The sequence below is a fragment of the Taudactylus pleione genome, unplaced genomic scaffold (genome assembly GCF_031769625.1).
Source record: "Taudactylus pleione unplaced genomic scaffold, aTauple2 ptg000070l, whole genome shotgun sequence".
NCBI lineage: Eukaryota > Metazoa > Chordata > Amphibia > Anura > Myobatrachidae > Taudactylus > Taudactylus pleione.
The window spans coordinates 8643558-8659615 of NW_028284472.1; the positions used below are offsets into that span (position 1 = coordinate 8643558).

Sequence of the window (16058 nt, forward strand, 5' to 3'; positions counted from 1 at the left end):
ATCATCAGTTACTCCCATACCTTACCAGATTTTCATTCCAACCAATCAACTAGTTGAATGGTCGGATAGAAAAATCTTTACGTGTGTATGCAGCTTAAAGCAACTTCAGATTTTAGGTTTCAGCATGTCCAAATTCGGCAGATGAAAGTGGTAATAGATTGAAACGTTAATGATATCCACAGTATTGGAGTGTTGATTTTGTCTCGGACGCCGAGTTCCGCACTTTCAAGTTGTGTGTGTGTGTGTGTGTGTGTGTGTGTGTGTATATAATGTATATATGTGTGTGTGTTTTTTTAAATCGTGATTTATCAAGGTAAAAAAAGCTATATACAGTATGTGCATTCCTTTTAATAACAGGAGTTTGTCTCTTCCCTTTACATCTAGTCATATTTTAGAACCTGCATGAGTACTAATGAGATGAGCTAAAGTCTTCCATTTTCCATTCTAGGCTTACCGCAGTCATGGTTATTGCTGATCCAGCGACCATTATTTTACTGGTTTTGCTCTGTCTGATTGTATTCAATATTTTCTATGGCTCAAAAGAGAATGGTAACAAAAACTTCCCACCTGGACCAAAGCCATTACCGATCATCGGGAATATGCACATTCTAGACATAAAGAAGCCATACAAGACCTTCATGGAGGTATCAAACTTTTTTTTTTTTTTTTTTTACTTTGATGGGTATATTTACTAAAGTGCGGGTTTACATTGGAGATGATACCCATAGCAAGTTAGCAACCAATCATATTCTACGTATCATTTATCTAGTACCTAGAAGATAATAGCTACAATCTGGTTGCTATGAGCAACATCTCCACTCTTGTAAACCCGCACTTTAGTACATAAATATACTCCCTATGTTTCTTGTTTTTTTGATACGTGATATTAGTATATATGTATCTGTATAAAGAGTGAGTTGTGATGTCATCACTCCAGTGGTCATCAGCAAAGTGTTTGTATAATAAGAAATGATAGACCCCTACAGGGTGATACCCCTACATTGTTATTGATATTAGAAGTTGTCTTGGATTTATGTGACTTGTGCTGTATAAAAACTCAGTTTGCTATATAATCAGACCAGAAAATAAGCCATGTGTCATATATGGATTACCATTGAAGAGTAGATGCACGCAACGAAATGTACATAAATACAGGCAGCACCGTGACAAGCTGGCCGGGCGCCTTGTGCCGCCTCCTGAGCGCATGACGTCCTGGTGTCACGCGGATGGGGGTGATAAAGTGCAGCACAGTATGGGGTGTTCCGAGTGGTTGCACAGACTGCAGGGTGCCTGCATGACATTCTGTTCGGCACTACAGCAGCAATACCAGCTGCAGAGTGCAGTTCCAAGGATCCTGCTAGCCAGTAGCAAGGGCTGCGGTGCAGTGTCGGTGCCGCCTCCAGGGACCTCTGTTCTGTGCGGCAGCACGTCACCCACCCCTTGTTAGAGCTCTGTATACAGGAAGATGTGCGGGTTTGCTATGATGCACAGTAAGTTATAAGAACCTACAAATGATCATATCAAATTAAAGGCAACACATGCCTGGGGCTGAAAATGATCAGGGGCCTATTGTGAGAAGCTGAGGGGGCAAGTGTAATTATATGGATACAGTGTGGGCCCCCTGTACTCAGGGGCCCGTATGTACCACACTCCCTGCACCCATTATAGATACGCCAATGTGTGTAGACCTGGGGCAGTAGTTTTTTTCTGCCTCATTGTTAATCTGGCCCTGGCTGACATCAAGTTAAAAAAGGTCTATATAAAAGAAATAAGTCACACATAGTTATTTGACAACTTTCTCTCTGAATGCCATTAATAACTTTTGGTGATGGTTCTTTCTGTGCTGATATTGTTGATTCATTTATTGTAAATTACATTGGAATCACATTGCACAAGAGGGGACTATTTAGATGACACCTCGCAAAACATTGTAATTGCGTACGGGACCGCTGGTATCGCAGATGGCAAAGGGAAAACCAGGGGCGTTCCTGGGTGGTGACTGAGAGGTGGCCTGAAGAGAACACAAGAAAATCTGTCACGTGGGCATGTTATGGGAGTGTTGTGGGTGTGATATAGCGGCTGCATTCTCATATGCAGTGCCGCAGCCACAGAGGCTATGGCCAGGCGGAGAAACCGAACCTGCCATAGGGTTGGTGCACGTTTTGATGGTGCACTGGTGCTGGAGTGTACAGAACCACTGGCAGTGTTGCAGCATACAGAGATGCTGAAAGTGGGCGTCTCAGGGCTTGCACATTCCGGCACACATTAGTACACAAGGAGAAGGCTGAAACTAACATTATATATACATATATATATATATATATCTGGAAAATGGGGTGGAAAGGACAAGCGCCAAATAGTGTGATAAATTAAAAAATAATTGTGCCCGTGCTCAAATAATAATGTGCGTACCAAAAGATAAATCTTTAAGGCTTATCTGTAAATCTTGTCAGTCGATTGAGTATACAAAGCTGGACCCGGGTTATTGGTGCCAGATAGGACCTTAGTAGGGAAAGGCTCTTGACAGAGCCAGGTGAAGAAGAAAAATAATATAGTGTAGTGATTTCAGAATACTGAGTCTCGTAATAAATGGTTATGCGTACCCAATAGATTCTTGTGTAGATGCATATAGTGTTAACCTTTGGTAACTTTCTCCAGGTTTCTTCCTTATTTTTCTGCCAGCCTCTCTCAGACAGACTTGACACCACCTTACAGATAAGCTAATTTTTTTACTTTTTGTGTTAACTTGTCCTATACTTTGTCTATTACCCCATTTATGTAATAAAGTCCCCCTGTTTAAGTACACCAGTGCTGATGATGGTTATTTATTTCATTTAAAGACCATCACCACTTTATGTGAGTACTTTTGGGGCTGAAAAATAAGGAAGAAACCTGGAGAAAGTTACCAAAGGTTAACACTATATGCATCTACACAAGAATCTATTGGGTACGCATAACCATTTATTACGAGACTCAGTATTCTGAAATTACTACACTATATTATTTTTCTTCTTCACCTGGCTCTGTCAAGAGCCTTTCCCTACTAAGGTCCTATCTGGCACCAATAACCCGGGTCCAGCTTTGTATACTCAATCGACTGACAAGATTTACAGATAAGCCTTAAAGATTTATCTTTTGGTACGCACATTATTATTTGAGCACGGGCACAATTATTTTTTAATTTATCACGCTATTTGGCGCTTGTCCTTTCCACCCCATTTTCCAGATCACTATTTCGTCTGATTGCCATACAGACCTATGGAAGGGACTGCTGCCTCCTCTTATTTGAAGGATTCAAGTGGTCGATTAACTTTTCATATGTATGACACCTGCACTTTAATGTTACAATCAGGTTAATACACTGTGCGCGATCCAAGAACTACTATTTCCATATATATATATATATATATATATATACACTGTACTTTACTAATTCCATTTTTATTGTGGGAAGTGTTGTATTTTTCTCTTCTTGCTTTGTTTAGAAAAATTCTTCTAGAAATCGTGCATCTGCCCCTGGCGCTAGTATATAGTATGCCTCATGCAAGGCTGCACGTTGTAATTGTATCCATCATCCTACTGGCACATGAAATCATTGGCTGCCCGCAGTCACATGTATCATGACATTCCATTTATATTCATCACCCTAGCTGCCCCCCCCGAAGACTTCCAGGGAACTATGTGACTATCTTTATCGTGCTGAGGACTATACTGTAGTTTTGCTGCAAGTCTTGTGTAAGGCTACTGTAGGATGTTTTGTTGTATTAAATGTGAACTATTGTAGACCTTTCACCATTGCAGCTCTCTAAGAAGTATGGATCGGTGTTCAGCGTACGAATAGGGACCCAGAAGATGGTCATCCTGTGCGGGTATGAGACGGTGAAAGACGCTCTCATAAATCACGCTGAGGAGTTTTCCGAGAGAGCCCACGTTCCACTATTTTATGAAATAGCGAGGGGATACGGTAATATGTGTTTTCATTCATCACGACCAAAAGGCGTTCTTCCGTATGATGAGTAAGGATTGGTACTGTGTTTGTAGCCAGTGATTAGTCAGAGTGTAGACGCCACAGTTCCCACACAGGTAATATGTGCAGTAAACTATTTCTGCTTGAAAGAAGCCTTGAGGATGATGATGATGATGATGATGCTGTTCTCTGGGTTTCCTTATTCACTGCAGAAGCCTAGTTGTTTATAAATGTTGGCTCGCCACAAACCCAGCCCACTGATGGAAAAATACTCGTATATTGTATTTATTTATAACGACAGTTAATGGAGAATCTTGAAAAATTCAGTATTGCTAATAAATTAATTGTATTTTCATTTTATTGAATTTTTTTTTCTTATTCGAAGTTTGGTGTTTGAGTTTTCTGTCCTCACTTTAGCTTTGCCGTTCATAGGCCCTGATTCAGAGCCGGACGCTCTGACCAGAGCGCTCGCTCTGAATCAGGGCCCACCTCCATTAAAATGGAGCGTCCTCCTGGACGCTCGTATAGCTGTGGGTCACCACCCACAGCATATACGAGCGTCCAACAAGATGGTCACGATGGTCTTGAACGGAACTGTGAGTGAAAGCCTGCGGTTGGGTTTCCCAACCGCAAGGCCAGGAGTGATTTTGGCTCTATCAGAGCCAAAATCACTCCCACTGACATCACTAGTAATGTTAGTGGGGCCGGCTTCAGACGGTAGGCGTTGTTGGGGTGACGAGGCTTCCTACCCCTGGATCAGGGTATGCAAAACACTACTCCTGTGCTCTACCAATTCTCCTTACAGCCGGCTGGGAAGATAAGGTAACTCAACACACACTGTGGTGAATTGCACTTAGCTCTCAGAGGTACATCCTCTTTGAGCCGACTTTTATAAGTTCAGAAAACTGCTGTCACAAACATTTGCCAAAAATGGTTTGACAGAATAGAATACATATGATTGATTTTAACAAGTACATAGGACGTATCAATGCATCTTCAGTTTGTCGTTTTTTCACAGTGTCCAGACTTAGTATCCTATTCTGGGATCCTTCAGCTGCTGTTGTCTTGTAACTGCTCGTTCAGTATACCGTAATGTGCTTCCATCTCATGATATTTGTGTAAAGGAAAATGGCTTTTTCTGATGAATCTTACAGTATGTTTTAAATAAACACTATAAATTATTATAGACTCTCACAATCCCCTCTTTTTATTAAAACATACTATCTTTCCCTTACTGGAGTCATGGCTTTCATAGTAACTATATTACTTCCATAGGCACCCTATGCAAGTAGATGCATGCATCATTCATCACTAGAATACCAAGAATCCCGGCGCATCTTTCCCTAGAAAGAGGGGTTTCTTCCAACATCAGTGCTACAGAAAACACATTTCTTCTCAGGTGTGATCAATGTAATTCTTTCACACGCTGAACACTTTTCCCACTCGGAGGCACTCTTCTTATGTGTGAGTCCCTACCGTGCAGATGCTTTATTTACCATTTTCCTAAAATCATAAGATAGATAGCAATTCCACAAAATGAGCAAAATTAATACAATGATTATAACGATTACTGGGTGAATGAGACCACTAAACATCCTTCTGTATACTTGTTCTTTACCTGTCATTAACTGTGTTTGTGCTTTACCCTTTTGCATATTTTGATGCATGGTTCTGAGAGAACATTTAGTCCAATTAAACAGTTCAGAAACATTTGTTGACAGGTAAAGTGTTTTAACCAATGTGCTATTGAACACCTGTAAATATTCATTATCCCAAAATATACTGGCCTGTAATGGGGTAAATACTGTAGGCATCCATATAGCTTCCATTGTAACTAAACTTCTCCATATCTTCTCCTGCATTATTCATTTTGCTGGCTAAAGTTTTTATATCTATACTATTAAGTAACCCTATACCTGTACCTGATGCTCCTAACAATGTATCATACCATTCTCTCTTTTCTCTGCTATAGCATTTTGGATCTGGGGGGAAAGAAATATTAAATCTTAATATAGTGGTTTGTCTTTTGGTACCCACTTTTACACAAGTGGAGGGAACTTTAACTAGTGAGTCATTTCTTATAGTAGGCTTTTCTACTTAGGACGTACATCCTTGTCATTATTACTGAATTATTTGGTAATTGCATGGTATTAGTGCAAACTAGCACTACACCTCTTTCTATAGTTGTTGGGCTTCCTATGGGTATACCAGGGTCCGTACTATTGACACACTGAATACCCTATGTCCACGTTTTCTTAAATTCTTTATAACCCGTAAACTTATCAGTACAACACTTAATTTTTATTCCACTTATGATAGTAATATTATCATGCTCCCTTGGTGCCCAGTAGAGATGCCTTATATTATATTGTCCCAAACTTTTTACATATATTGAACCTCCTGACCAGGTTACATTAAATCTGTGTAACTGGTAAGTCTGGTTTCCATAGACTACCCAAGAATACTCTATTTGTCCTCCTGTTGTCCCCTGGTGTGTGTGCAATACTCTTAGACTAAGTATAGCCAACATTATCACACAAAAAGGATTCATGATGGTGGTTCAATCTTGACCGTCAACTTCTTGCAATGTGAGGGGTATATCCACGTGCTCTTTCTTCCAATTTTCACTGAAGTTGGTGTAGTCAACAGAACCTGATATGGACCATCAAATCTTGGCTTCCAGAGACTTTCTGACATGTCTCTTAGTGTATACCCAATCGCCCGGTTCCAATAAATGTACACCAGGTACTGCTTCTGGGTCTGGAAGGGAGGAGAAAACGAAAAAATGGATGTTATTCACTTGATTACAAAGAGTTGCTTCATAGTCTGTTAAATCTGCATGATTGTGCTGCAACTGTTGGGGAAAACTAACACCCTGTCTTAGGAGGTCTTAAGAATAGTATCTCATAAGGTGACAACTTATGTTTCTTACTGGGGGTGGTTCTTACCGAATATAAAGCTATGGGCAGACAGTCCACCCTTGTCTTGCCTGCCTGTGCCATAATCTTTTGTATCTTTAGTTTGAGGGTACCATTTAGTATCTACATGCCCACTGGCCAGTTAGAGAAGAGGTCTATACAAACGAGGGTGTACTCATATGTCCTCACCCTAGGCAACTGAATATAGTCTATCTGCAGTCTCTGAAACGGGTATAATGGCTTTGGTGTATGCCTTTGTGTATGCCTTTGTGGTACTTTACTGTCTGTCCTGGATTGTGTTTCCCACACACCTGGCATGATGCTACGTATGCTGTAGCTGCTGCATTAAAGCCTGGTGCTATCCAGTGCTGGAGCACCGTGTTTACCATGGCCTCCTTTGAATTATGCACTGGACCATGGGCCAGCTGGGTCATCAGGGGATATAAGGCCCTTGGGAGGCACCACCTGGTGGCTTTAGCCCAATGCATATTAACACAGGTGGCTCCCTCTTTCTCCTAGCCTCTCTTTTTGTCTTCTATGGCTTGTTCTTGATACTGGTGTAAAGCCTGTATGTCCAAGGGGTCTTTCTTTGTGTCTGTTTCTATACCATAGAGGGCTGGGATAGGTAACAGGGCAGCTTGCTTAGCCGCAGCATCTGCTTTGGCATTCCCCTTGGCCTCAGCTGTTTTCTCCTTGGTGTGTGCTTGCACCTTTAAAATGGCTACTCTACTTGGAAGCTGTAAGGCTGCAAACAACGATCTAATGAGCTCAGCATGCTTAATGGTTTTACCAGCCGAGCCCATAAAATAAATACTCTTCCAAATAGGCCCGAAATCATGGGCCACACCCCAGGCATACCTGGAGTCAGTGTAAATGTTTGCTGTCTGATCTTCAGCCATTATAAATGCCTCAGTGAGTGCCCTCAACTCTGCTTCCTGTGCTGAGCAGGAAGATGGGAGTGGTTGCTGAATCAATACCTCATCTAAGGTGGTGACTGCATACCCTGTTCTTGGGGACCCTTCATGATAATATCTAAAGCCATCTACAAACAATTCCCAGTCTGAATTAGATAAGCGAACATCTGTTACATTTTCTAGTTCCTTCATTTCCATTTTCATAAGTTCAAGACAATCATGGTCAGAAAAATTTTGATTTGTGTTTTTATGTGACTGTATTTGCAGTACATTATCCCCCTCATCATTCTCACTGTTGTGTTCCTTATTGCCATTACCTGATATGTTATCAACAGGTGTATGTATGCCTCCCTCACTATTCCCCTCTTTTGAATCCTGCATTGGAAACAACGTAGCAGGATTCAACACCGTGCACCTCTTAATGGTCACATTGGTAGGGCTTAGTAGGGCTACCTCATACTTAATTAACCTGGCTGCAGAAAGATGCTTAGTTCTGGCCTGGTTAAGTATTTCTGTTACTGAGTGGGGAACCTGTATGATCAATGAGTGGTCCAGCACTAAATCTGCTGCCTTGTCTTTAAGCATAGCTGCAGCTGCTACTGCTCTTATACAAGAGGGTGCTCCTTTGATTATACTATCAAGCTGCAATGTATAATGTGCAAGGGGCCATTGTTTACCACCATGTTCCTGCACTAATACCCCTTCAGCATGTCCTTGTGTTTCATGACAGAATAGCATAAAAGGCCTGTCATATCTGGGTAATCCTAGTGCTGGTGTTTGGGTAACTGCGGTTTTTATCTACATAAAAGCTTTCTTCTGTTCTGATGTTAACATTACTGTTTTGTCTTTTGTATCTGTCAACGCATCATAGAGGGGCTGCATTATAAGGGATGCGTTGGCAATCCATTCCATCAATACCCTGTTAGAACTAGAAATGCTCTGAGTTGCCTGGTGGTAGTGGGCTCTGGCACTTTCTGTGTAGCTGATATCCTATCTTGTGTCAAATGTCTTGTACCTTGAAAAATACAATATCCTAAAAAGGTAACTTGTGCTTGAGCTATTTGCAATTTTTCTTTTGACACTCTGCAATGTTGTTCACACAGAAAAATAAGTAATGATTTGGTTTCAATTTGACACTGTCCCTCTGCACACAGGAGCAAATCATCCACATACTACAACAACTGGGTGGTCTCAAACTGTGGTCTCCACCCTTGCAGTATGATGGACATTGCCTCTGTAAATGCAGATGGAGAGGTTGCCCCTCCTTAGGGTTATCTAGTCCAGCAATACTGTTTGCCAATACTTGTAAAAGCTAAATAAAGCTGACACTCTGATGTAAGAGGTACCGAAATAAATAAATAAATTAGCCAAGTCTATTACTGTAAAATGAGTTGCTGTTGCTGGCATTTGGTTTAATAAGGTGTGTGAATTAGGCACTATAGGTATGTCCACCACAAACCATTTGTTTACCCCTCTTAGATCATGCACCATCCGGTATTCCTGTTTACCATCTGCCCCGACCTTCCTTTTTACCAGAAATAAAGGGGTGCTCCATGGGGACCTGCATTCTCTTATAACCCCTGTTTTCTGATATGCAGCAATCTTCTGCTGTAGGGCCTTTTCCTGATCTCTGGTCAATGGGTATTATTTAATCTTTACTGGCACTACACCTGGTTTTAAGGTGAGTGTAACAGGTTGTACATCCAGTAATCCCACATCTGTTTTACCTTTAGACCATCATTTTTTTAGGGACTTCTGAAAAGCCAGTCAGGGATCATCACTTCTATCTGTGTCTGGTGTTACAGCAAATATATTGCTGCTGCTAGCTGACATTGAAGATCCTGCCCTGTACTTCCTTTCAGTATTACATTACCATCCCTGTACTCAATGGTAGCTTGTCATTTCTTAAGGATATCTGCTCCTAACAAATCAACTGAACAGGCTGTGGAGGTCAGGAATTCTACAGGCACTTTAATTTCTGCTGACCCCACTGCAACTTTTATGGGCTTACTAACATGTAAGGATACAGTATGTCCTGTTAGTCCTGTTCCAGGAATTGTCTGATTTGTTACATATTTCTTGGGAACATCTTCTGCCCTTAAAATGGTACGGCTGGTGCCAGTGTCTGTTATACAGTCAATTTGTTCCCCCCCAGGTAGTGTCAATTGTATTATTCCCTTGGGATCTGAGGTATTAATAATGGATTGTGGGGGACCTGACACTGGACAGCCTATTTCCTATGGGCTATGTGCTGTTTGAACCCTTACTCCAAATTGCTCCCTTTTCTCTGCCCATTACTTATATTTCTGACATTCCCTTTTCTTGTGCCCTGCTTTATGACAGAAGAAACAACCCTTTCCTTTTTGCTTCTTCTGGAGATACTTTCCTATTATCTCTAGGGTCTATACTGAATTTGGGTTCTTACTCTTATCATAACTACTGCATTCTGGGGATTTGGTTCAAACACCTCCTGTGTAGTTACAGCATAAGCCTCTATAGATGTGTTTTGCTATGGGGGTGGACCTGTCCCTTTCTGAAAATACATCTGTTCACCCCCACAGTGTTCACAGCCACAAAGTTCATCATTATTGCCTGTGGCTTCTTACACACTTGTGTCCTGTGTCTGTTTTTATTAAACATCCAAGGCATTAAAGTACCTGCCCACCCTTGTATGGGAATGGGGCTGAAATTTCCTCCTGCATAAGGCAGTGGAGGAGCTGGTGGTGTAACTGGTGATAAGTGTGGAGGTGATGGATAATGAGGTGATCTGGTTAAGCCTTGTTGATCACAGGGTTCCCCTGACCAGGGCACTTGATTCCCACAAAACATTAGGTACACATTTACCACCTCCTGGGCATTTCCTGCCATCCCTTACTGGCGTGGTAAATGGAGCCAAACTTGGGTATTTTGGGCTTAAATCAGGGGCTGTTGGTGATGCCTGTTGATTTACAAAAGGGATCACTGGGACAGGCCTCACAGTATTTGGACCACAATCTTCCATAAACTCAGTGTCTTGTGTTACCTCCTGTTCTTTATGTATGTCTTTGGCTACCTTTAACGAAGCCTGTACTTGCTTGCCTACTTTCTTACACTCTATCCAAGCCTTGTTTTCTTTTGCAAAGGTTTCCCATCTTACAGGATCCAGGGAACCCACACTGGGCATCCCAGCTTTCTGTAATATCTTTTGAATATCTTTATGTGCACTTTTCCCCTCCCTGGATTCGACTAGATCCGCAAGAGCACATGGTAATTCTTTTACCATGCCTGTACTGCCCTGAGCCCCTATTATGGGTTACCGCTCCTAGTCTTTCCTGAATCCCGAGGAATCTTTATTTTATTCAAAAGAACATTCACTTATTCCTGCGTTCCTACTGGGTAACTATACAACAAAACCTCTTATCTTATCAGCTTCAAATGCCTATGAGCTGGCAACCACCTAATAACTGCACAAGCTACTACTGAACTATCCCTGCACAAATTACTGGGTAGCTAATTTATTAGTCCAACCCAGTCATTATCTATCCTGGTAGCCAAATATGTTGACACCCTATGATGCAAGCATATACCACAGGGATCCTCTGATTTATTACAGCTATTAGATCAGGACTTATAAATGATCTGGTTTTCTGTAATATCATTACACAAGTACACCCCTCACACTTTAGCTATATGTGGTTCATATATCAGACTCTAGAGACCTGTTATCCCTGTCCTTAAAAAGACAATACAGTATTCCCAATGTCACTATAACACTCCCACAGATTATGACCCACTGTTCTAATCCTTCTGGCATGCTACACAGATGAATAACATGTACATCCCTCCAGCCCCAGGCGCCCCTAGGGGTACCAACGAGGAAACGTGAAGGACCTTATCCCGAATCAATGGGCACCTTCTCTGCACTCCTAAACACTTTTGCTGTGTTTAGGCGCTAGGTGTCACTTTTTACAGCTACTATGAGAGCAAGGAGATCAGTGAATGTCTCAACCCAGGGATCACACGTCTCAAAAGACAGGACAAGCCTCTAATAACAGATGAGAGGTGCAGTCTTTGGTTGACCATTTAAAGATCTGGTTCCTTTATATACATCTCACAGTTAGCACACATACAATCACACTCCTTTCACTCACTTCAAGACAAGACAACTTATACTTTAAAAGAGCAGGTTTGGCATACAATATATTCATAGATCCCCGATTAGCCCATCCATACTGAACCCCACAATACTAATTAGGAAGCGCAGAAGAGAGCATTGAAAAGCGCAAATGCGCATTTATTTTTCAATACTCACCGATCGGAATTTGCTTCTGCAGTTCCAAATTTTCAAGTGGACATCCGTCAGTACAGACAGGCAGTTGGGGATCCCAGACGAGTCCCCCAGAAATGTTGGGGTGACGAGGCTTCCTACCCCTGGATCAGGGTATGCAAAACACTACTCCTGTGCTCTACCAATTCTCCTTACAGCCGGCTGGGAAGATAAGGTAACTCAACACACACTGTGGTGAATTGCACTTAGCTCTCAGAGGTACATCCTCTTTGAGCCGACTTTTATAAGTTCAGAAAACTGCTGTCACAAACATTTGCCAAAAATGGTTTGACAGAATAGAATACATATGATTGATTTTAACAAGTACATAGGACGTATCAATGCATCTTCAGTTTGTCGTTTTTTCACAGTGTCCAGACTTAGTATCCTATTCTGGGATCCTTCAGCTGCTGTTGTCTTGTAACTGCTCGTTCAGTATACCGTAATGTGCTTCCATCTCATGATATTTGTGTAAAGGAAAATGGCTTTTTCTGATGAATCTTACAGTATGTTTTAAACAAACACTATAAATTATTTTAGACTCTCACAGCGTTCCCTTGGGAACGCCTCCGTCTGGCAGGCACGCCCCGGCACGCCCACCAAAGGGGGCGTGCTGTCAGTCACCATCGACGGCACGCCCCCTTTGGTGAGACACTTCGAGCGAAGGAAAGTCCTTCGCTCGCCGGGTCTCGCGCATGCGCACGACGGAGCTCCCTCCATCGTGCACATGCGCAATGGGGAACATCGACCCACTAGCGAGCGTACTGCCGCTCGCGAGTGGGTCTGAATGACCCCCATAGTTTGCAATTTAAAAAAAAAACACCATAATATAGCAAATTTAGGGCCTGATTCAGACCCGCTCGCGAGCGAAGGACGCTCGCAAGCGGGTCGATGGTGCCCGAATGCGCATGCGCACGACGGAGGGAGCTCCGTCGTGCGCATGCGCGAGACCCGGCGAGCGACGAGGATGCTCTGGGGAGCTGTAAGGGCCAGCAGTGTGACTGTCTAAGGACGCCCCAGGCGACACTGCTGCATAGATTCTGGCTGCAGGGTGCCATTCTAGGCACTCTGCTAGCCAGATGAGGCCGGCAAAAAAAAAAAAGCTCAGAGGGTCAGCCTAAATGATTCCGCAGGCCTTATACGGCCCCCGGGCCTGAGGTTCCCCATCCCTGCCTTACAGTGACTGATCATTGTCCCTTTTATTAAGATAGTTTTTTTGTTTGTTAATCTCTGAATTATAATGGCATTCCTTATAAAACTAATGGCACTGGATTATCCTGGTAAATACAAGGTGTCAGCAGATGACATGGTCTGTGTGTGACTGCTGTTGGAAAAGCCGCACGTGGCACTCTAATTGCGGACACTCCTACCGTCGCACACTGTAGATCCATGTGACAAATTAGTGAATCTCAATCTTGTGAATGTTGTTCTTTTCTACAGTTAAGTCAGATTTGAATGATCTGTTTTAGAGGAGCAAAATCTATAGATCAGAAAGTAATTTATTATCCAGTAAAAGAATGGTCATCAATTTTTCATGTTCACTCTCTGACCTTTTTGTTTTATTTTTACAACATGAGGGTCCGTGATCATTTACACAGAAGAATTGAATGAATCATCACATCATTAAAGAGGTATGTGACAATCGTTAGTCAGTATGTATTATCTGACCGGTTTTACCATTACAGAAGGGAAAATAAAGGGACCTATGACTGTGCAGTACTCAGCCTTGGAAAAAGAGAAAGTTGGCGGAGATAAATTACCAACCAACTGTCATTTTTTCAAATCCCGCGTGTAAAGTGGCAGTTGGAAGCTAATAGTTTGGCATGTTATCTCTGCCCACTTTATCGCTCTACAAGGCTTAGTACAGTACATAGACCCCACAGTACCGGAGAGGCATTGCATTTATATACATGTTACATAAAGTGGGCAAAGTAAACCCACATATCAAATCCCTTTAGTGAGAATACTGTGTTTGACGTACTCCAATGTGCCTGCTGTTAGAGGGAAGCATGTGGTTGTGAAACATGATGTTGTCTGTAGGGGTGGTGGGGGGCTTCTGCAGACTAGAAAATACATTACACATGCTGCATGAAATTGCACACGCATGCTTAGATAATTGGAGCATCTGCGATGTAACAAATAGGGACAATTCCTTTGAGCCACTACAGTATGTGCTACTTTTTTTTTCTTTTTAAATGGTCTTTTTTTTATTCCTTTTTCCCTTTTAAGTCTCTTTTCAGGTATCCTGTTTTCTCATGGTGAGAACTGGAGAGTGATGAGAAGATTTACTCTTTCAACACTACGAGATTTTGGGATGGGGAAGAAAATTATTGAAGATAAGATCAATGAGGAGTGTGACTCATTGATAAAGACGTTTAAGTCCTTTGGAGGTTGGTGACTTCTCCGTCCACTGAACATGGGATGTTTTGAACCTCTGTGTTTTTCTTTATTACATGCCATCAGAATGAGGCCATTGGGTTGAGCTTAGGGCTTCTAGATCGGAAAGGTACGTATTTTGTTTGGGAGGAACGTTTGCTTTGTTATCAAGCCTGGATTTTACTAGAGATGTGTGTGGACCCCTGTCTTCTGGTTTTTGGAACTGGACTCTTCTTCGTGTTTTGGTTTTGGATAAAAATAAAAAAAACAGCTAAACTGTCCGAATCCAAAACCAGAGTTCTGTTTTTAAATCAAAGTCCCTAATCGGCAATAGATCCGAACCAGAACTCTGATCGAGCCAGGTCAATAAATTGAACCCAAATCTTGACCCGGTTCTACTAGTTACCCCCCCCCCTCCACCCATTTTGGGTGTGTTCGGATTTCAGAAACCCGGACCCTCACATTTCTAGATTTTAATTTTGATATTTTTACTTTTAATATTACTTGTCGTGCTATAAATTTGTGATGGTAACATACATATTAACTGTACTATGGAACATATGGCAACACTATATAAAGGAACAATAAAATAACACACATCCATTCTCCTACATCTGTCCTACATAGACCTTTTTATGTTTGGTCCCTAAAGACTTTCTCCTATTTCTAGGAAAGCCATTTGAAAACTCTGTGATAGTGAATGCGGCTGTAGCCAATATAATTGTGTCCATAATACTTGGCCATCGCTTCAACTACGACGATCCGGTGTTTCTGAGACTAATAGGTTTAATAACTGAAAACATCAGAGTTATGGGAACTCCTATGGCCATGGTAAGCTCATTTACAATCAATAGACTTTATCTTTCCCTCACCTACTCTAATTACACTGATACTCTTTGTACCTGCTTCATTATTACTCAAACTACCTTACCTTCTACACAGAAACTCTCCATAGACAATAGCCTATCCTAACTCTGACTGGCCAGAATGCACCTGTAGGAAGCCCTACTGTCCACATTGTCACTCTATGCCAATGAGACCTGGCATGGCAGGACATGTCCCTACAGGCACTAGGGTGACTTTCTCCTGCACCGCCTAGGCCTCTTTCCTGGCCCGATTTTCCATCATCACCTTTCCTCTCTGTCATCCCAACCCCAGCTGTATCCCACCTTTGCCAAATAAACAATACAATGATCCAGCCTTAATTATCACAGTTAAATGTTTGTAATATCCTATGTAAATAATTGATTAGTATAGCAAAACAAAAACACTAAAAGGTGCGTAAACACTGGGCGATTAAAGTGGACGACTAAACGATATCGTTATCGTTCAGTCATTCACTTTATCGTCCATTTTTTTACCTAAATGATGAATGATGAACGACGAACGATGCGCGTTCCCGCAGGTGTTCGTCTTTATCGTTCATTGGGAAAACATGCAGGCCAACCTGATGATATTGTCAGGTTGCTGCAGGTCAGAGAATGGGGGAGAGAGCCCAGCGCTGAACGATATCGTTAACGATATCGTTCAGCGGGTGGGCTTAATGTCATGAATGACATTGAGCACACCCTGCCGGG

General features: G+C 42.0%; 1 protein-coding gene and 1 long non-coding RNA gene across 3 annotated transcripts in view; one reads left to right on the forward strand and one right to left on the reverse strand.

The window, feature by feature from the left end:
• The window catches only part of LOC148533744 (cytochrome P450 2K6-like), a 68649-nt gene that overhangs the window by 28556 nt on the left and 24035 nt on the right, over positions 1-16058 (forward strand). Inside the window, exons 2-5 of one of the 2 annotated variants that reach the window (XM_088467235.1) lie at positions 449-644; positions 3802-3964; positions 14346-14495; positions 15152-15312. In XM_088467235.1, coding sequence (XP_088323361.1) covers positions 462-644; positions 3802-3964; positions 14346-14495; positions 15152-15312 — 657 coding nt within the window. In that variant the 5' untranslated portion in view covers positions 449-461. Of the gene's footprint in view, positions 1-448; positions 645-3801; positions 3965-13081; positions 13737-14334; positions 14496-15151; positions 15313-16058 lie in introns of those variants that run through there. The other variant, XM_088467236.1, reaches the window with a different exon arrangement.
• LOC148533745 (uncharacterized) overlaps positions 4811-16058 on the reverse strand; it is a 40151-nt gene continuing 28903 nt past the window's right edge. The window contains exon 2 of the long non-coding RNA XR_015877682.1: positions 4811-6727. This is a non-coding gene — a long non-coding RNA (uncharacterized LOC148533745). The remainder of the gene's footprint in view (positions 6728-16058) is intronic.